General features: G+C 42.4%; 1 protein-coding gene across 2 annotated transcripts in view; it reads right to left on the bottom strand.

The window, feature by feature from the left end:
- The window catches only part of LOC121375896 (calpain-5-like), a 46,735-nt gene that overhangs the window by 7,834 nt on the left and 15,845 nt on the right, over positions 1-23,056 (bottom strand). Inside the window, exons 2-11 of one of the 2 annotated variants that reach the window (XM_041503591.1) lie at positions 22,397-22,568; positions 18,704-18,835; positions 17,921-18,123; positions 16,089-16,272; positions 14,456-14,658; positions 12,676-12,753; positions 10,744-10,921; positions 8,721-8,837; positions 6,307-6,503; positions 5,120-5,238 (exon numbers count right to left, since the gene is read on the bottom strand). In XM_041503591.1, the coding sequence (XP_041359525.1) occupies positions 5,120-5,238; positions 6,307-6,503; positions 8,721-8,837; positions 10,744-10,921; positions 12,676-12,753; positions 14,456-14,658; positions 16,089-16,272; positions 17,921-18,123; positions 18,704-18,835; positions 22,397-22,567 (1,582 nt within the window). In that variant the 5' untranslated portion in view covers position 22,568. Of the gene's footprint in view, positions 1-5,119; positions 5,239-6,306; positions 6,504-8,720; positions 8,838-10,743; positions 10,922-12,675; positions 12,754-14,455; positions 14,659-16,088; positions 16,273-17,920; positions 18,124-18,703; positions 18,836-22,396; positions 22,608-23,056 lie in introns of those variants that run through there. The other variant, XM_041503600.1, reaches the window with a different exon arrangement.

The following is a 23,056-nucleotide window of genomic DNA, read 5'->3' as shown; positions in this document are numbered from 1 at the left end:
TGTAAGGATGTCGAGTCCTGTGAGTAGCAGTCTTCCTACAGACGGTGTAAGGATGTCGAGTCCTGGGAGTGGCAGTCTTCCTACAGACGGTGTAAGGATGTCGAGTCCTGGGAGTGGCAGTCTTCCTACAGATGGTATAAGGATGTCGAGTCCTGGGAGTGGCAGTCTTCCTACAGACGGTGTAAGGATGTTGAGTCCTGGGAGTGGCAGTCTTCCTATAGACGGTGTAAGGATGTAGTGTCCTGGGAGTGGCAGTCTTCCTACAGACGGTGTAAGGATGTCGAGTCCTGGGAGTGGCAGTCTTCCTACAGATGGTATAAGGATGTCGAGTCCTGGGAGTGGCAGTCTTCCTACAGACGGTGTAAGGATGTCGAGTCCTGGGAGTGGCAGTCTTCCTATAGACGGTGTAAGGATGTAGTGTCCTGGGAGTGGCAGTCTTCCTACAGACGGTGTAAGGATGTCGAGTCCTGGGAGTGGCAGTCTTCCTACAGACGGTGTAAGGACGTCGAGTCCTGGGAGTGGCAGTCTTCCTACAGACGGTGTAAGGACGTCGTGTCCTGGAAGTGGCAGTCTTCCTACAGACGGTGTAAGGACGTCGAGTCCTGGGAGTGGCAGTCTTCCTACAGACGGTATAAGGATGTCGTGTCCTGGGAGTGGCAGTCTTCCTACAGACGGTATAAGGACGTCGTGTCCTGGGAGTGGCAGTCTTCCTACAGACGGTGTAAGGATGTCGAGTCCTGGGAGTGGCAGTCTTCCTACAGACGGTGTAAGGACGTCGAGTCCTGGGAGTGGCAGTCTTCCTACAGACGGTGTAAGGACGTCGTGTCCTGGAAGTGGCAGTCTTCCTACAGACGGTGTAAGGACGTCGAGTCCTGGGAGTGGCAGTCTTCCTACAGACGGTATAAGGATGTCGTGTCCTGGGAGTGGCAGTCTTCCTACAGACGGTATAAGGACGTCGTGTCCTGGGAGTGGCAGTCTTCCTACAGACGGTGTAAGGATGTCGAGTCCTGGGAGTGGCAGTCTTCCTATAGACGGTATAAGAATCAGTGTCATGGGGTGGCAGTCTTGCTACAAACGGTGTTAGAATGTCGTGGAATGGGGTGGCAGTCTTGCTACAAACGGTGTTAGGATGTCGTGTCCTGGGAGTGGCAGTCTTCCTACAGATGGTATAAGGACGTCGTGTCCTGGGAGTGGCAGTCTTCCTACAGACGGTGTAAGGATGTCGAGTCCTGGGAGTGGCAGTCTTCCTATAGACGGTATAAGAATCAGTGTCATGGGGTGGCAGTCTTGCTACAAACGGTGTTAGGATGTCGTGGAATGGGGTGGCAGTCTTGCTACAAACTGTGTTAGGATGTCGTGGATGGGGTGGCAGTCTTGCTACAAACGGTGTTAGCATGTCGTGGCATGGGGTGGCAGTCTTGCTACAAACGGTGTAAGGATGTAGTGGCATGGGGTGGCAGTCTTGCTACAAACGGTGTTAGCATGTCGTGGCATGGGGTGGCAGTCTTGCTACAAACGGTGTTAGGATGTCGTGGCATGGGGTGGCATGGGGTGGCAGTCTTGCTACAAACGGTGTAAGGATGTAGTGGCATGGTGTGGCAGTCTTGCTACAAACAGTGTTAGGATGTAGTGGCATGGGGTGGCAGTCTTGCTACAAACGGTGTTAGGATGTCATGTCATGAGAGTGACAGTCTCCTACAGACGGTGTAATGACGTCGTGTCTTGGGAGTGCCAGTACTTCAGACGGTATAAGGATGTAGTGTCCTGGGAGTGACAGTCTTCCTACAGACGGTGTAAGGATGTAATGTCCTGAATAGTGGTAGTCCTACACATGGTATCAGGATATAGTGTCCTGGTAGTAGCAGTCTTCCTACAGACGGTGTAAGGATTTAATGTCATGGGAGTGGCAGTCTTCCTACAGACGGTGTAAGGATGTCGTGTCCTGGGAGTGGCAGTCTTCCTACAGACGGTGTGAGGATGTCGTGTCCTGGGAGTGGCAGTCTTCCTACAGACGGTGTAAGGATGTAGTGTCCTGGGGTAGCAGTCTTTCTACAGACGGTGTAAGGATGTAATCCTGGGAGTGGCAGTCTTCCTACAGACGGTGTACGGATGTAATCCTGGGAGTGACAGTCTTCCTACAGACGGTGTAATGATGTAATCCTGGGAGTGGCAGTCTTCCTACAGACGGTGTAAGGATGTAATCCTGGGAGTGACAGTCTTCCTACAGACGGTGTAATGATGTAATCCTGGGAGTGGCAGTCTTCCTACAGACGGTGTAAGGATGTAATCCTGGGAGTGACCGTCTTCCTACAGACGATGTAAGGGTGTAGTGTCCTGGGAGTGGCAGTCTTCCTACAGACGGTGTAAGGATGTAGTGTCCTGGGGTAGCAGTCTTCCTACAGACGGTGTGAGGATGTCGAGTCCTGGGAGTGGCAGTCTTCCTACAGACGGTGTAAGGATGTAGTGTCCTGGGAGTGGCAGTCTTCCTACAGACGGTGTAAGGATGTCAAGTCCTGGGAGTGGCAGTCTTCCTACAGACGGTGTAAGGACGTCGTGTCCTGTGAGTGGCAGTCTTCCTACAGACGGTGTAAGGACGTCGTGTCCAGTGAGTGGCAGTCTTCCTACAGACGGTGTAAGGACGTCGTGTCCTGGGAGTGGCAGTCTTCCTACAGACGGTGTAAGGACGTCGTGTCCTGGGAGTGGCAGTCTTCCTACAGACGGTGTGAGGATGTCGAGTCCTGGGAGTGGCAGTCTTCCTACAGACGGTGTAAGGATGTCGAGTCCTGGGAGCGGCAGTCTTCCTATAGACGGTGCGAGGACGTCGTGTCTTGTGAGTGGCAGTCTTCCTACAGTCGGTGTTAGGATGTCGTGGCAGTCTTGCTACAAACGGTGTTAGGATGTCGTGGCAGTCTTGCTACAAACGGTGTTAGGATGTCGTGGCAGTCTTGCTACAAACGGTGTTAGGATGTCGTGGATGGGGTGGCAGTCTTGCTACAAACGGTGTTAGGATGTCGTGGCATGGGGTGGCATGGGGTGGCTGTCTTGCTACAAACGGTGTAAGGATGTAGTGGCATGGGGTGGCAGTCTTGCTACAAACGGTGTTACCATGTCGTGGCATGGGGTGGCAGTCTTGCTACAAACGGTGTAAGGATGTAGTGGCATGGGGTAGCAGTCTTGCTATAAACAGTGTTAGGACGTCGTGTCCTGGGAGTGGCAGTCTTCCTACAGACGGTGTGAGGATGTCGAGTCCTGGGAGTGGCAGTCTTCCTACAGACGGTGTAAGGATGTCGAGTCCTGGGAGTGGCAGTCTTCCTATAGACGGTGCGAGGACGTCGTGTCTTGTGAGTGGCAGTCTTCCTACAGTCGGTGTTAGGATGTCGTGGCAGTCTTGCTACAAACGGTGTTAGGATGTCGTGGCATGGGGTGGCATGGGGTGGCTGTCTTGCTACAAACGGTGTAAGGATGTAGTGGCATGGGGTGGCAGTCTTGCTACAAACGGTGTTAGCATGTCGTGGCATGGGGTGGCAGTCTTGCTACAAACGGTGTAAGGATGTAGTGGCATGGGGTAGCAGTCTTGCTATAAACGGTGTTAGGATGTCGTGGCATGGGGTGGCAGTCTTGCTATAAACGGTGTTAGCATGTCGTGGCATGGGGTGGCAGTCTTGCTATAAACGGTGTTAGCATGTCGTGGCATGGGGTGGCAGTCTTGCTAAAACGGTGTTAGGACGTCGTGGCATGGGTGGCAGTCTTCCTATATACGGTGTAAGAGTGTAGTGGCTTGGGGTGGCAGTCTTGCTACAAACAGTGTTAGGATGTCGTGGAATGGAGTGGCAGTCTTGCTACAAACGGTGTTAGGATGTAGTGGCATGGGGTGGCAGTCTTGCTACAAACGGTGTTAGGATATCATGTCATGAGAGTGACAGTCTCCTACAGACGGTGTAATGACGTCGTGTCTTGGGAGTGCCAGTACTTCAGACGGTATAAGGATGTAGTGTCCTGGGAGTGGCAGTCTTCCTACAGACGGTGTAAGGATGTAATGTCCTGAATAGTGGCAGTCCTACACATGTTATCAGGATATAGTGTCCGGGTAGTGGCAGTCTTCCTACAGACGGTGTAAGGATTTAATGTCCTGGGAGTGGCAGTCTTCCTATACACGGTGTAAGGATGTAGTGTCCTGGGGTGGCAGTCTTGCTACAAACGGTGTTAGGATGTAGTGTCCTGGGGTGGCAGTCTTACTACAAACGGTGTAAGGATATAGTGTCCTGGTAGTGGTAGTCTTCCTACAGACGGTATAAGGATTTAATGTCCTGAGAGTGGCAGTCTTCCTATATACGGTATAAGGATATAGTGTCCTGGTAGTGGCAGTCTTCCTACAGACGGTATAAGGATTTAATGTCCTGGGAGTGGCAGTCTTCCTATATACGGTGTAAGGATGTAGTGGCATGGGGTGGCAGTCTTGCTACAAACAGTGTTAGGATGTCGTGGCATGGGGTGGCATGGGGTGGCAGTCTTGCTACAAACGGTGTTAGGATGTCGTGTCATGAGAGTGAGAGTCTCCTACAGACGGTGTAAGGACGTCGTGTCTTGGGAGTGCCAGTACTACATACGGTAAAAGGATGTAGTGTCCTGGGAATGGCAGTCTTCCTACAGACAGTGTAAGGATGTAGTGTCATGGGGAGTAGCTCCACGACTGGTATATCAAAGGCCGTGGTATGTATTATCCTGTCTATGGAATGGTGCATATAAAAGATCCCTTGCTGCTAATCGAAAAGAGTAGCCCATGAAGTGGCGACAGCGGGTTTCCTCTCTCAATATCTGTGTGGTCCTTAACTATATGTCTGACGCCATATAACCGTAAATAAAATGTGTTGAGTGCGTCGTTAAATAAAACATTTCCTTCTTCTTCTTTCTTCCCACCGACGGTATAAGGATGTCGAGTCCTAAAATAACATATTTGAGTTTGCCGAAAGCAACTGAGGAGGGATAATAATTAAAAAGAGGATATTATAAAAAGTTATTAAAAAGGGCAGTTCAAATGGTCGGGAGGGGGGGGGGGGAATCATAAGACCAGCCTCTGGATCCACCAATGCTAGTTTACTGAGCACGCCACTGACATTACCTTTGTTGTCTCCTTGTTTATTGACGGGTTTCTCGGCGTTTACGATATTCACAGCAGTAGCGAACTGTGCAGGGTCACCGAAACAACCAGGGGGTTTCGGAACATCTCGTTTTAGCTCTCTGAAATGCATGACAGTATATACGTTAAATAAAACAACTTTTGAAGCTATACAGCCCCATTTAAATTAACAATGTCAAATATAATTTTAATAATTAAGCATTTATAGTGTAGGATCTATTGTTTTATCTATCTGACTTGTATTAAAAAATAAAACACATCTTGAAGTTTCACAATCTTGTAGTCAGTTGTAATTCCATGGCAATTTAATGGAGAAAGTTGGCAACACATATCAGAGCTTCAGACCAGTGGATAAAACTTAGCTGGGATCATAGGCGTACGGGCTCCCATTTTTGTAGGGGAACAGGCTGGTTTCCCCCAGAATTAAACGAAAATACCAGAATCAGGATAATAACATTTATTCATACTGGCATTACTACCAAAATTACTACCTAATTCACTAAACTCTCGCAACTTAGCGATCTCGCAGTGCAATGCTAAAAGACTTACAAAGAGGATGCTTTGTTGTCTAGCAGAGTCTAAGAGACCTTTGTGAATTAGGCCCCAGCTATAAAGGAATCTCTACTCATTTTTACATGGATTACAAATAGTTTTGAGGGAGGAAGTATGGAAATACATAGTGAAAAGGTCTCAGGTTAGCACATTATGCCCGAACATCTCTATGATTTTTGCCCTAATTTAAGGTTTTACACACACACACACCCCCCCCCCCCCCCCCCCCCCCCCCCCCCCGCACCCCCACCACCCACTCCCGACGTCTCGTACGCTTATGGCCGGGACCAATATATTTTCTTAGATCTATTACTTATCCTTTATTACTGGCCGATGAAGTGATGCACTTAGACAGTCTACTGAATTTTTCACTGAAACTTGCATATAAAAGATCCCTTGCTGCATCAGAAAAAAACATGTAATGGGTTTCCTCAGATGACTACCAGTCAGAATTACCAAATGTTTGACATCCAATAGCCGATGACGAACAAATCAATATGATCTAGTGGCGTCATTAAACAAAACATTATCACACATTCCTTTTCTCGTGACAGTGAATATGTGTTTTGTGTGTATACACCTTCGTTGCCATTTATAAATAAGATCACGGTACTTACTTGTACGAAACGACGTTTGCCGAATAGAACCGCATTATGAAACGACCTTCTTGGCCGGGGTCAAAGGTTGACGGGATGAAGCAGTAGATTCCTTTTGGCAGGGTAACCCGTGCGAACACGCTCCTAGACTGGACAAACGGCCCCGCGTGCACCCGTTCCTGTTTGTCGTGCATTCGGCATTTCCGGTTTAGGTCTGTCTGAAATAATAATAATAATAATAATAATAATAACATGATAATAATAATACCAATAATAATAATAATAATAATAATAATGTTAATAATAACAACAATAATAGAAATAATAATGATAATAATAATAATAGAAATGATGATGATGATGATGATATAGAAAATAATATTTAAAAAAAAAATAATAATAAAGAGTAATAAAAATAATTTTAAAATAATAAATATAATTTTTTTTATTGAAGTTGGCTCAGTGATAAATCATTTGCTCGAGTGTCAGTGGGTCACGGATAATTCGTTTTTGATAGATCAGTCAGGTTTTTATCCAATGTCACAATTTCAACTTATATCATGTAGGCATATTTTCTTTATGTTGTAATAAGCCTTCCTTAAAATCGGTTAATGTCGCTTTAAATAATATATTATTATGTTTATTGTGGTGAATGGAACCCATATTGCAATATATTGCGATTCCAAAATAGCCATGCCTACTGCAGTCCGTTTGCGTCAAAAGGGAACCAATGAATTGGCTTATAACTCCATAATGAATAAAGTTAAAATTCATATAAAAACATATTATTAAGTTTTAAACTCAAATAACTTTTCTTGAAGAAAATAAAATCGTTGCAAAAAAAAAAAGTGTTTACAAATTAGCATCAAATTGCGCCAAATCTTATGTTTTGATACAGGAATGACGACAACTGATGAAACAGCAAAGGTAAAATCTCTTTGTACTGCATTATCGATTACCTGGCTGTTCTAGCATTTTGGCTTCACCCCTGTATTAAAAATGAGACTTAATCTATATAATTTGATGGTAATCTCTTAAGAAGTCCAATATTTTTAACATGCTCATATATCACTAGAGTTTCGTGCATGTCTGTCCCAAGTATGAAAAATATGTTTTAATATAAGTTTTAACATTTATATGTTTTTCATTTCAACTTCTTTTCATGCTTATATCCAATTAAGGTTCAAGCACGCTGTCCTGGGCACACATGTTAGCTATCTGGTCCAGGACAGTGGGTTAGTTCTTAGTTGTTAGTGAGAGACCAGAGAGTGCAGTAGTCTTAAACCTACCCATTGAGTCGTTAAAACTCGCTCTGGGTCAGAGCCGGTACCGGGATGTGAACCCAGTACCTACCAGCCTTATGTCCACGACACCAACTCGCTCTGGGTGAGAGCCGGTGCCGGGATGTGAACCCAGTACCTACCAGCCTTATGTCCACGACACCAACTCGCTCTGGGTGAGAGCCGGTGCCGGGATGTGAACCCAGTACCTACCAGCCTTATGTCCACGACACCAACTCGCCCTGGGTGAGAGCCGATACCGGGATGTGAACCCAGTACCTACCAGCCTTATGTCCACGACACCAACTCGCCCTGGGTGAGAGCCGGTACCGGGATGTGAACCCAGTACCTACCAGCCTTATGTCCACGACACCAACTCGCTCTGGGTGAGAGCCGGTACCGGGATGTGAACCCAGTACCTACCAGCCTTATGTCCACGACACCAACTCGCCCTGGGTGAGAGCCGATACCGGGATGTGAACCCAGTACCTACCAGCCTTATGTCCACGACACCAACTCGCCCTGGGTGAGAGCCGGTACCGGGATGTGAACCCAGTACCTACCAGCCTTATGTCCACGACACCAACTCGCCCTGGGTGAGAGCCGGTACCGGGATGTGAACCCAGTACCTACCAGCCTTATGTCCACGACACCAACTCGCTCTGGGTGAGAGCCGGTACCGGGATGTGAACCCAGTACCTACCAGCCTTGTGTCCACGACACCAACGAGGCTGGTCATATGTTACGTCAATTCTTTGATTCCCTTTTGATGCAAACGGCCACCAAACGGCCGTGGGGACGGGACCTAGCCCTGTGGTAAAGCGCTCGCTCGATGAGCAGTCGGTTTGGGATCGATACCCGTCGGTGGGCTATTTCTCGTTCCAGCAAGTGCACTACGAGTGGTATATCAAAGGCTGTGGTATGTACTACTCTGTCTGTGGGATGGTGCCTATAAAAGATCCCTTGCTGCTAATCGAAAAGCATAGCCCATGAAGTGGCGACAGCGGGTTTCCTCTCTCTATATCTGTGAGGTCCTTAACCATATGTCTGACGCCATATAACCGTAAATAAAATGTGTTGAGTGCGTCGTTAAATAAAACATTTCCTTCCTTCCTTCAAACTGCCGCAGACGTTAGTAAGGGACACAACTCATACTTTCATGATGGTGACGCCAATGACGTAGTTGTTGTCCCTGATGCCGACAGAACGCCGGTCCTCCTGCTCAACGGAAAGCAGGACCTCTTCTTCGTCTTCAGACAACTTGAACAGATACTGAAAACATAAATTTGCATAATAAAATATACACGGGCCTTCTGATATTAATAACAATGCTGTAGCCACTAACGCTATATAGAAACATACAGCGTAAATAATTGTGGTCTGTAGTAAATCTTAAGGCAGAGATGAATTTTACTTGTAGAATGCAGGAAATTGCATTTCAGGACATCTAGTTTTTCAAAATTTTACGGGGGAGCATACCCCCGAACCCCCTAGAAACTTTGCGCCCTCCATCTCAGTCAGCCCTCCAATCCCCAATGTTTACTTGCTTCCGTCGTGCCTATATATGCCAAAAGGTTTGTTTTGTTAACGACGCCACTAGAAGGTTGCTTGTTTTGTTTAACGACGCCACTAGAGCATATTAATCATTGGCTATTGGATGTCAAACAGGGGAAACCCGCTACATTTTGTTTTTCCATTAGTAAAGGATCTTTTATATGCATTTTCCCACAGACTGGAAAGCACATACCACGGCCTTTGACTAACTGTGGTGCACTAGTTGGAACGAGAAAAAATCCAATCAGTTGAATGGATCCACCGAGATGGTTCGATCCTGCAACACAAGTACCTCAGGCGAGCACTCAACCGACTGAGCTAGCTAAATCTCGTCCCCTGGTTTTCCAATGTTCCCAAATTTACACACGGGCAGCTTGTCAACTAATAGCTATGTAAGGGTACAACATTTCAAAATCTTAGTTAAGTAAAACTCCGTTCGTGCTGGGATGTCGTTAAACATCTATTCTATTATATTCTATACCTAATCAATTAACCTCAAAGATGACAGTATTTCCAGGTGATACTGTATGATTCAGCAACATGAAAACTAAAAAAACATTTTTTATTACATACCTATTCAATCTTACTATAGTGATAAAGACATTTTGAAACTGTGTAATAAATTTATTTTGTATAGCACATATGTGCAATATGGACCAGAACTTTTAAATGGGGAGTTCCCTTTTTCTTTTTACTGTAGATAAAGTAGAAAGAGTATTTCCTATGTACTGGCATCCTCCTATAAATTATAAAGAGCATTTTCTACGTACTGGCAGTCCTCCTATGGGTAAATTATTTGTCAGTTGTTCATAGGAGTAGTCAGGCCCTTATCAAAATGTCTTTTGGAACCCTGCATTGTCCAAACATTTGATTTTGAAAGTGTTACTTTGTCGTTCAGATTATAAACAACGGAAACGATGCACTGATCCTCTTTGTAAAATGTTTACGCAGTTGGGTAAGGTTATAACAGAGAGATGCTAAAGTATGTGATGTTTAAACAGGGAAATACCGTCTAAAAAGAAACAACTAAAGCCTGTCTCGTAAACCATTACTTCTCCGATGAACGTGCGATTTTAGAATTATGAAAACTGCATTTTGGGGTATTGTGAAAACCCGGATGACCAGCACCACTTCTGGTGTATGAAAATTAATATTAAAATAATATAATGTAAGTACTTTTAATTTAAATTATCAAAAACGGCCTTAATAGTGAACAATACGTCGTAGTGTTTAAACACTAGGTTTGCTTATACACCCGCTAGGTTTCCACACCCGCTACTCATGAATGACTGTCATAAGACAATGGTTTGTTTCTATAGTAACCTGAGGGTTGTTGAGGAAGGTGCGGTGGTTTCCACACCCGCTACTCATGAATGACTGTCATAAGACAATGGTTTGTTTCTATAGTAACCTGAGGGTTGTTGAGGAAGGTGCGGTGCTTTCCACATCCGCCCGCGCGCTGGGGACGTCGCCACTCATGTAGCAGTGTCATAATAAGATGTTTGTTTCTATAGTAACCTGAGGGTTGTTGAGGAAGTGCGGTGGTTTCCACACCCGCCTGCACGCTGGGGACATCGCCACTCATGTAGCAGTGTCATAATAAGAGGTTTGTTATAATAGTAACCTGAGGGTTGTTGAGGAAGGTGCGGTGGTTTCCACACCCGCCCGCGCGCTGGGGACGTCGCCACTCGTTCTCGATTACCACCTCCTTCCACGTCTTCTTCAGCGACAACAGCGACGTGTTGATGATGTGGCAGATGTCGATGTTGGTGAAGTAGCGGCAGTAGTCGTCGAACGACATCCTGTGGAAACAAAGAGCATTGAAATATATCTCTACTGAAATAAGGTTATTGACAATAATAATTGTATTATTATTAATCGTCAAACGACATCCTGTGGAAACAAAGAGCATTGAAATATATCTCTACTGAAATAAGGTTATTGACAATAATAATTGTATTATTATTAATCGTCAAACGACATCCTGTGGAAACAAAGAGCATTGAAATATATCTCTACTCAAATAAGGTTATTGACAATAATAATTGTATTATTATTAATCGTCAAACGACATCCTGTGGAAACAAAGAGCATTGAAATATATCTCTACTCAAATAAGGTTATTGACAATAATAATTGTATTATTATTAATCGTCAAACGACATCCTGTGGAAACAAAGAGCATTGAAATATATCTCTACTCAAATAAGGTTATTGACAATAATAATTGTATTATTATTAATCGTCAAACGACATCCTGTGGAAACAAAGAGCATTGAAATATATCTCTACTCAAATAAGGTTATTGACAATAATAATTGTATTATTATTAATCGTCAAATGACATCCTGAAAAACACTAAAATAAAGTTATCGACAATAATCCTAAAGTGATATCGTACATCTTGACTAAATTAAAAGTTATCAACAACAAATTCTCAAGACTTCCTGTTACAAATGGCGTATTTAGACATCTTTAATCATAGACGTACGGGCTCCCATGTGTGTAGGGAGCCCAGGCTGGGTTTTGCCCAAATTAAACGAAAATGCCCGAATCTGGATACCAACATTTATTCATATTAGCATTACTATCAAACAGCTGTATAGGGTTGCGAATAACTACGTATTTTTACATGGATTACAACTAATTTTGAGGGTAGTATGATGGAAATAAATGGTGAAAAGCACATTTTGCCCGAATATCTCTATAATTTTTGCTTGAATTTGAGGTTTTGATTCAGCACTAGGGAGGGGGTTGTCCCCCTGCCCCCTGTCTCGTACGCTTATGTATTTAATGAGATACAGTCGAACCAAGACTTAAGTCCACCCTGTATGTTGTAGGATCCTCTTCAATGGGCGAGTGCATGTCATTAATTAGGGTGGGTATATGCTCTGATGTTGGAAGCTGATTTAAAACAAAACAAAGGAATCTGACTAAAACCATTTAACTTTACTTTCCATGGTATTGATGATCTTATATCATTCAATAATAGCAGGATTGCGGATTACCTTCCATTGATTTACCCACAAAAGTTAGAAATAAAAGAAACATCTGAAGGTATTGAAACAGTATCATACCTCAATCGATGCATAGAGATTCAACGCGAGACTGGTCTCCAAACTAAGCTGTATAACGGGTGCCGCCGGTGGGGCAGGATATGCTCATCTTTCATGAACACTTGATATTATCACAGTTATCACACTGATTCATGAGTGCATGTCATCATAGCTGTATTTATTTAATGAGCTCTGTCTGGTGCTAGTTTTGATTTAGTAACAATACTCTGAGAGTAATAGTCCTCTTTGTGGAGGTGTAAGAGGGATTAAATCTCCAGTAAAGGTCCTCGGGAGTGGCTGTCCTCTTATAAACGAGGCACTAGATAGAGATTCATGGAATCGACCACTATTTTACCAAATGCCCATTCGACTGTATTGTGCAGAGATACGGCCCTGATCACGTATTACGGGTTTGTTGTCCATATTACATCTTGTTTTAACCTGTGGTGTTAATGAGACTCTAGATTGAAAGGGAACTCGTAGTGTTAACATTTACTTACCAAAATTCTCCATTGTCGTCAAATGTCAGACCAAGATCTTTCTTTTCTTTTTCGCTCACTTTCTTCCATTCAATAGAGCTACAATAATTTAAAAAAAAAAAAAAAAAATAATAATAATAATAATAATAATAATATAATAATAATACAGTAGTAGTAGGAGTAGTAATAATAGTAGTAGTATTTGTAGTAGTAGTAATAATAATATTATAATAATAATAATAATAATAATAATAATATAATAATAATAATAATAATAATAATAATACAGTAGTAGTAGGAGTAGTAATAATAGTAGTAGTATTTGTAGTAGTAGTAATAATAATATAATAATAATAATAATAATAATAATAATAATAATAATACCTTTTTACTGTCAATTTATTAAAGTGACATTCCTAAGTTTGCTGCATTGTAAGATGTTTTCGACTAATAAAATATTTCTACGATTAAACTTACATATTAAATATATTTTCTTGTTTAGAGTATCAGTGTCTGTATATTCAATGTGTTTCTGGTCGTCTTGATATTTGTAAGAAGTCCAAACTGGATTCTGTCTTCAAATAATTTCGTACATACGAAAAAACTATATTTTAGGAAATAAGATGAAATTTAACCTAGTACAAATATTAAAACGATCAGAAACACGTTTAATATACAGCCACTAATATTTTATGCAGAATTTTTTTTATTTTATATGTAATTACAAATCGTTAAAAAGTCTCTGTTAGTCGATAACATCTTAAATACTGCAGTAAACTCAGGAATGTCCCTTTAAAGTATAAAGTATAAAATTCACCAATCAACACATGGATATTAAACTGATTTAATAACAAAATGTGAATATTTCGCAATTCCTCAGTAGATTCTACAAATTATAAATCGGTCGATTCTTCAAACTGTCCCTCAGAAGTGTGCCGCCCTTCCACAGCTTGCTCTGTTAGAAAACAATGGACAGGACGTAGCCCACTGGTAAAGCGCTCGCCTGTAGCGAGGTCGGTCTGGGATCGATCCCGTTGGTGGACCTACTGAGCTATTTCTCGTTCCAGCCAGTGCACAACGACAGGTATATCAAATTCCATTGTATGTGCTATCCTGTCTCTGGGGTGGTGCACATAAAATATCCCTAGCTATTAATGTAAAATATAGCGGGTTTCCTCTCCAAGACTATATGTCAAAATTATCAAAGAGCCGATGATTAATAAATCAATGTGCTCTAGTAGTGTAGTGAAACAAAATAAACTAACTCTTGGAAAACAGACATGAAAGTACAATTTCAGTTCGAATAAAAAATTTTTATTTTTTATTCTTTTAATATATCCATGACTTAATATAAGTTACCATTGCCCACAATAATAAAACGATCTTATAGTTTGCCCATGTTCATGCGTGGCTTACTTATTTAACTTAAAGACCGTACCCAAGCGCGGTTTTCACTATTGTTTAATATAGGGGCCCCAAAACACGTTGTTTATAAAAAATAGAATTTAAAGGTCCTTGACAGGTGGACGAGATAAGTTTGCATTTTTTGTGTATTCTGTAATATATATCTTGTTTGACCAAAAATAGGGGGCCGGGGGCCCCCGCGTGAATCCGCGCCTTGTATCAGTAATAAAGTCTCTCTGTGTACAGACCATATGTCTGATGCCATATAACCGTTAAAAAAAAAGTGTTGAGTACGTCGTTAAATAAAACATTTCCTTCCTTCCATTCACTAGAGTTACATTTCACAGCTTCGACCGAGGAATTCCGAACGATTCCGAATGATTCCGGCCACGCTTACCCGTCACTCCACGGCCCCCGCCACTCCATACCTCCCCACGGATTCCTCAGCCGTATCATGAGGATTTTGTCTCTGTTCAAGAAGTTGAACAGACTGGTGCACGTGCCCTTGAGCGGGATTTTCTTGACGTCTGTCACGCTGTAGGCGTGTCCTTTCACCAAGCCGCAACTCAGTTTGGCCTCCATGTCTGCTGCAGATCTGGCCTAGTGAATTAACCGTGACAGTAATCATCGTCATAGAGCATGTTACATCACTTAATACATGACCCTCCCCTACCCTCCCCCGTTCCGCATTCGACGACAATGTACGTGTTTTATACCACTGTACATAAAGATAAAATATCTGGCTTGTGACCCCCTCCCACTAAAGACTGCGACACCCTGCACTAGACTAGTGACACACACGTACACGCACACGCACGCATACGTACACACACACACACACACACACACACACGATATCGTTTCTACGGGCCTGTAATATATGCAATATTGCCAACAGACAAACATAACTAGAATCAACTGCTAGCAGAAAGTTGGCCAATGTTCTGCTATCACGACTTCTACGATTGTCCAGTTACTAAGCGCTTTCACAACTCGAGTATCGTTGTATAACCCATCAGTTGTTAATCCGTGCGCACCCGTCGTAAGTCGGAAAGTTGAGGAAATTACAACGCAACTGCTGAGTTGGCCAACATTCTGCAGGTAGTTGACAGTCTGAGACTAGCAGTATCTTCTTTGTTCAGCCACTAACAATTTGTAATTGGTAATTGCTATCAGCACAATAAAAAAGACCCTAGTCGTCGCCATTATAACTCATTTCTATAAAATATTTGCAAGAAACCCACAAAAAAACCCACCCCAAAAATAGGAGTAGCTAAGATGCTTACAAAGGTTAAATGTCATCTCTGGCATGGTTAGATATAAGCGCAAAGATAAATCATCGCCATAATCATGTCATCATCATTATATATCTGATAGCCAGACAGCATTAGAGGACGCTGAATGATATCTCATGGACACGAACTCTTGCATGAAAGCTTAGTCTGTAGAAGAGTTAAATCTGTGGGTGAGCTTATCAACAATCTGTAATCCATTATTACATGGACACTTACGTGAGGGGTTAACACAAGTCGTTTACAACTTTCATCATTATGGACTAGCTCACCAACAATTTGCAGTCCATGGCCTTATAAAGGATGTAACATGTCTCGTGACTAAAACTCGTACTGGGAGGAACTAATGTACGTTTCGGGTAAGCTCTGCAAGATTTACAGACAAGCTAATCACCAGTTTGAAGTATCACCTTGTATAGAATACAACATGTTCTGTGACTGACACTTGTTTTACGTTTCGGATAAGTCTCTGGTAGACTCACCATTATAGACAAGCTAATCACCAGTTTGCAGTCCATCGCTTTAAAACAGATGCAACATGTTTCGTGACTGATATTCATTTTATGTTTCGAGTAGTCTCTAGAAGTTTCTAGACCTAAAAAAAAGATCCAACATGTTTCGTGACTAACACTCGTTTTACGTTTCGAGTAGTCTCTAGAAGTCTCTAAACCTAGAAAAAGGATGCAACGTTTCGTGACTGACACCACTTACGTTTCGGGTAGTCTCTGGACGACTTACCATTATGGACGAGCTCATCAATGACTTGTAGTCCATGGCCTTGTGGAGGATGGTGAACAGCCTCATCCGCTCGTCCTCCGACCTGAAGTTAGAGATCTCCAGACTCTCGCCCACTCCGCCTGTCATGTCGACCATCGCATCTCGAGCCTTCCCTCCTGACAGCGCCTCGTAGCTTCCAAACAACCTGCACACACAAAGTCATTAGACCAGTTAGTAAAGAGAAGCGAGAGCTTTCCCGTCTGACAGAGACTCCCAAACAACCTGCACACACAGTCATCAGACCAGTTAGTAAAGAGAAGCGAGAGCTTTCCCTCCTGACAGAGACTCCCAAACAACCTGCACACACAGTCATCAGGGTAGTTAGTAAAGAGAAGCGAGAGCTTTCCCTCCTGACAGAGACTCCCTAACAACCTGCACACACAGTCATCAGGGTAGTTAGTAAAGAGAAGCGAGAGCTTTCCCTCCTGACAGAGACTCCCAAACAACCTGCACACACAATGTCATCAGAGTAGTTAGTAAAGAGAAGCGAGAGCTTTCCCTCCTGACAGAGACTCCCTAACAACCTGCACACACAATCATCAGAGTAGTTAGTAAAGAGAAGCGAGAGCTTTCCCTCCTGACAGAGACTCCCTAACAACCTGCACACACAGTCATCAGAGTAGTTAGTAAAGAGAAGCGAGAGCTTTCCCTCCTGACAGAGACTCCCTAAAAACCTGCACACACAAACAGTCATCAGAGTAGTTAGTAAAGAGAAGCGAGAGCTTTCTCTTCTGACAGAGACTCCCTAACAACCTGCACACAAAGTCATCAGAGTAGTTAGTAAAGAGAAACGAGAGCTTTCCCTGCACACACAAACAGTCATCAGAGCTGTTAGTAACGACAAAAAGAGCTTTCCCTCCTGATAGAGACTTTCAAACAACCTGCACACACAAACGGTCATCACAGCAGTTAGTAAAGAGAAGCTAGAGCCTTCCCTCTTCACAGAGACTTTCAAACAACCTGCACACACACACACACACACACACACACACACACACACACACACACACACACACACACACACACACACACACACACACACAGACAGACACACACACACACACACACACACACACACACACACACAAACAGTCATCAGAGTTGTTAGTAAAGAGATGAAACCAGTCTTATGAATCCACATCGATGAAAACGTCGTTACACCATTGGTATATCCGAAATCTGACTGCCACTAGGTAACGTTAGAACATGGTGTGGTAAGGTTACTATACCGACATCTTATCAACCCTTAAAATCTGCCTGAACACAGTGTACATAGCTGGGGCGTGAGACCAAGACAATGCTTGAAATTTAAGTTGATCTAGCAGAATAAATGAATGAATGAATGAATGAATGAATGAATGAATGAATGAATGAATGAATGAATGAACGAACGAACGAACGAACGAATGAATGAACGAATAAATGAATGAATGAACAAGTAATCCGAATTTTGCGTTCACTGCTGATTTATACGTCTACTATACCTCTCCCTCTCTCTCTCTCTCTCTCTCTCTCTCTCTCTCTCTCTCTCTCTCTCTCTCTCTCTCTCTCTCTCTCTCTCTCTCTCTCTCTCTCTCTCTCTCTCAGTAACAACTAATCCCAAACCGTTAACCCCTGCATGCAAACACATCCCAAATTACTGAGATGTGTGTTCCAATATAGCATGCGAATAAATTATGAAAATTAACTGCATTTGAAGTTAGAAATATAGTATTAAACAGAACATCACATCTTAGAGTCTGATCATCAACTGATTGGTCAACAAAAAAACTGGTGTCAGTGCTATCTCTTACTTAGCGTATGCTTTCTCGAGAAGCGCTGACCAGAACTCGTTCCTGGATTTCGAGTGGAGGAAGATGAGTCGACCCTGTCTAGTGGGGAGGTAGTCGTCAATGACAACACTGTGCCACACCCCACACCTCCAGAAATTGAAGTGAAACATTCCAACATACTTGTTATCCGGACTCCATTCCTGAGACTTGTAGTCGGGCACGATCTACAAAGAAACAAAGAGGTAATAATAATGTATGCTGCTGCCTCTGCTACTGGTGATGATGATGAAGATGATGAAGATGATGAACATCATGATGATGATGACGTTGTTGATGACGAAGAAGATGATGATGACGTTGATAACAAAGATGATGAACATGATTATGATGATGTTGATGACGTTGATAATGAAGGTGATAAACATGATGTTGATGACGAAAATTATTAACATGATGACGTTGATGATGAAGGTGATTAACATTATGATGATGTTGACGAACAAGATGTTCATGAACATGATGAAGGATGATTTTGTTTTTGTTATATTTTAGTGGAAGGCATCTAAAGGTAGGAACACAAGGGTGCATTCACTTCCATAACCCCTATAAATAAACATATTTTTTCTTCTTCTTCTTCTTCTTCTTCTTCTTCTTCTTCTTCTTCTTCTTCTTCTTCCCATTGCATACGCTATTGGTGGAGCTTTGTCTTGTCTGTGGAGAGGTTATGCACCGGAAGGGTACGATTTTTCACCTTAGCAGGTGATCCCGCGGCTACGCATACTGTTTTAAAAACTCAAAGAATACCTTCTTCCACATTCTGGAATCCTCGGCGATGCAAGCACAAGCCGCGACGAACCAGCAGTTGGCGATCTCGCCCTGGGCGAAGTCATCTGCACTCGCCTTATCGATGAAAAACTTCGGGTCAGCCACGATATCCTGAAAAAAGACATAACATTTACATTTAATATTCCAACATCTGCTACATCCAAATTAGCATAAAATTAGCATAAACGCAACTCCTAGAAGTTGTTTTATTAAAACACAAATGAAACTGTTCACACTTATTTATTTTGAATGGGTGTTGTAGTTTTATATTAATACACTTGTTGAAGGTTGCCGTGTTTCCCGGCTTTTTGTCTGTAATGCCTTAAAACAAATCTTCATCGATCGAAGCTAAATGGCCTTGCCCTCTTATAGCCAAATTCGAGGCGTGGTAAATGTCAGAAATTAGTCAGTAATTGTAATTCAGTCAGCAATAACCAAGAAGGGGTAAGCCCAAGATTTTACTGCCATCAGACAGGAGCGGTATCCCACATAGATGAGATTTCTTCCCTTAAAAAACGTGTTTGAAAAAAACCTTTTGTTTCACAACACCACTAGGGCACGTTGATTTATTAATCATGGGCTATTGGATGTCAAACATTTGGTAATTTTGATATGTAGTCTTAGAGAGGAAACTCGCTACATTTGTTTTCCATTGGTAGCAAGGTGTCTTTTATATGCACTATCTCGCAGACAGGATAGCACACACCACGGCTTTTGATATACCAGTCGTTGTCCACTGGCTAGAAAAAAAGAAATAGCCCAATGGGTCCACTGACGGGGATCGATCCTAGACCGACCGCGCATAAGGCGAGCGCTTTACCACTGGGCTACGTCCCGCCCCAAACGTGTTTGGACGCCAGTTGTAGATAAGAGTGATCATAAAATATTAAAATGAACAGGTGGTAAAAGTTCTCCTTGTCTCACTCCAACAAACGGAAGTATTTCTCTTCTTTCTTTTTGTTTTCTTTTTCTGGTACACCCTCGGCGCATTTTACACAATACACTTACTGAGGATAATTATGGAATTATCGTTCCAATAAAGATGAAGGTCCCATGTTGCATGTGTGTATACTGAGCATAAATATTTATGTGATATAGTTATTGATAAAACTCAGCCAAAACGTAGTATAGTATCAGCCAATACACCCCGCGAAACTGTTTTTCACCAGATAACCAATCAAATCACTGCTGGTCATAAGCAACGTTTAACATATTTGGAAATAATATTCAATGGTGATTTCGAAATATGTGGACTATAAGAATGCATCACATGCAGTCGTGTAGGATAGAAAAAGTACACCCAAGGTAGTGGAAATTTCGACCTGGGTAATTTCATTTTATTTCAACTTAATTTCATGCTTATATCCAAAGTTCAAGCAGACTGTCCTGGACACGCACCTCAGCTATCTGGCTTGTCTGCCCAGGACAGGGGGTTAGTTGTTAGTTGTTAGTGAGTCGAGGCTGGCTCGGTGCGTACAGGCTCAGAGTAAGAATTCATTTAAAGTGGCAGACTCTAGTTTCAACCCATGAAAACGAACACTAAGTTCCGTTCATCTACAACCTGTAACATGTTTGGATACAATTAAAAGAGAGAGAAACAAAGAGTGTGTGACGTTGAAACACCGAGTCTGTCTCCAAAACCGTATGAAAAAAGATTTGTTTTGTTTAACGATACCATTGGAGCACATTGATTAACTAATCATCGGTTATTGGATGTCAAGCATTTAGTACTTCTGACATGTAGTCAACAGATTTTCCTAATGCAGCGAGGGATCTTTTATATGCACTTTCTCACAGACAGGAAAGTACATACCACGACCTTTGATGCACTGATTGGAAAGAGAACATAAAAAAGTCAGTTGAATGGATCTACTGAGGCGATTCGATCCTGCAACGCAAGCACCTCAAGCGAGCACTCAACCGACTGAGCTGAATCCTGCCCTATATGAACAAATGCAATGTTTGGTATTACAAACAGCAGGATGCCTGGAAACACTTCGGATATACGGAAATAGATAATCTAAACAATAACATCTAAGTAATGTTTTGATTTCAGTTATGAAAAATGGCTCTAACAGACAGAAAAAACAAACACTGTAGTGTTTAAAACCTAGGATCTGTTACTTTACGTGCTAAATAAGTAACACTACAAATCGGGGGTTTGTCTTATGGGTTAAAACGGAAAACTAGAAGTTAACAAAGTTAGGTTTTAATCGCAAAATAGAATCTGAAACGGTTGTCTGATAACTACGGCCATAGACATAATGTTACCTCCTCTTGTTATTATTACAATTATCACGTGGTAGTTCATGGAAGATAGAAATATTTTCCATCCATGAGGCTGTCTCGGATAAACCTGTCCTATGTACTTAAGGATGAGAGAAAGTCATATCTTAATTTATCCAACAGCTGCGTAAATTGCACATGTGATGGAAGCATTTCTTTTTTAAATGTGTTCATGGAAATAATAATTTTTGGACAGTAGTTCATGTCATCACAACTTTAAATCTCTATTGAAGTCAGTCTGGTGTAGGGAAAGATTTGTTAAAGTAAGAAGGAGTTCTGGCTATTAAAGTGGCAGTCTTCTTATAGCGAAACACCCGCACAGTAATTCAGGAAGAAGTCATCAATACATCCCTTTGACTATTTTGTGCAGAAATACGATTTTGAAACTGTAAATAGAATTGTCGTTCAGATTCATGGAAATATGCTTGAATATCTATATCATGTAGGTGTTGTTGTTTACTTCAATATACAGCAGTCAAACCTGTTCTAGCGGCCACCTGTAATCAGCGGTCACCTGCCGTAACCGGTCACTTATCCCCCTCCCACACGATTTGTAATGTAAATGCACCTGTAATAAGCGGTCACCTGTACAACGCGACCATCGGCCACCTAAATCGGATCCCGGTACATGTATTAAGTGGTCACAGTAAATGTTTATTTCATTTTCATTTCAACTTATGTCCGTGCTTATATCCAATTAAGGTTCAAGCACACTTTCCTGGGCACACACATCAGCTATCTGGGCTGTCTGTCTAGGACATCGGGTTAGTTGTTAGTGGTTAGTGAGTGAAAACAGGGTGTAGTGGTCTTACACCTACCAAATGAGTCGTTAAATCTCGCTCTGGGTGGGAGCCGGTACCGGGCTGTCATATCTGTACCTACCAGCCTTATGTCCGATGGCTTAACCACGACACCACCGAGGCTGGTGTAAATGTTTAACTGCAATTGAAACCAGATGTCAATGACCATTGCCGTGTAGGAACTGGGACATCAGCGTGGAATGACTGTTCGTGTCACCTGGACGATGACATTGGATCACATCAGATCTAGTAACGATGACAGTACATAGACAGACGTATGCTAGAGTAGAACTACCAACTGCCACGACTGAGTTGGCCAACTCGTCAGTTGCGTTGTAACTCCCAACTTACGACTGGTGTGCTCAGATTAACAACAGATCAGATGTAGGAGTTGTATACGACGCGAACCGAGTTGTAAGAGTACACAGACTAGCAACTGAGATCGGCGAGTTGACCAACATGACAGTTGGTAGTCTGAGACTAGCATTATAGATAAGAATTTATTTAATTTGCACCGACTTTTTAAATTAGGTTAAAATCCAATAAAAGGCCTTACCTGTAAAATGAAATAAAACAAACATATTACCTTCGGCCTTTTCCAGATAATGTCTGCTGGTGCAGGACGACTGTGGTAAATGGACGAACCAGATGGCGGGAATTCCCCGTCCACAAATAAGGCATTCTTCCGAGCACATTTCCTTCTAATCGGCGAATATCGCTGCCCTTTAAAGGGCACAACACGGGAAGAGTTAGGCATTCTGAAACGCAATGCATTAAACAGTTAAAGGCACGTGTCGTAGCCAAAGTTCGACTTGTGGCGAAAAATAATTAGAAACACTTTCTTTGAGTCTTGCAACATATTGTATTGATTGCTCCGCCGCAATGTTGGATCAAACGCCATTCGCAGGTCCACGTGTTGTAATTTACTGATGTCAGCTGGTTGTCGTAAACGGAGAATATTCTATTGAGGAAAGTAATACTATTTGTTTAAGGACACGTCACATTTTAAAATACTGCTATTTGGTCGATCGAGAGAGATTGACTGCGATAGCCCTCAACTAGACTACTCTACAAATTCGATAAAATTAAATATAAAAATATGGATATTATTTTAAATACTAGGTGTAACCTGAGCTTCGTACGGGAAAAAATTGTTTTGCTTAACAACACCACTAGAGCACAATGTTTTATTAATCATCGGCTATTGGATGTCAAACATTTGGTAATTTTGACTTATAGTCTTAGA

The sequence above is a fragment of the Gigantopelta aegis genome, chromosome 1 (assembly GCF_016097555.1).
Source record: "Gigantopelta aegis isolate Gae_Host chromosome 1, Gae_host_genome, whole genome shotgun sequence".
NCBI lineage: Eukaryota > Metazoa > Mollusca > Gastropoda > Neomphalida > Peltospiridae > Gigantopelta > Gigantopelta aegis.
The sequence above is the reverse complement of the archived record's forward strand: the minus strand, read 5'-3'. Positions and strand labels throughout refer to the sequence as shown.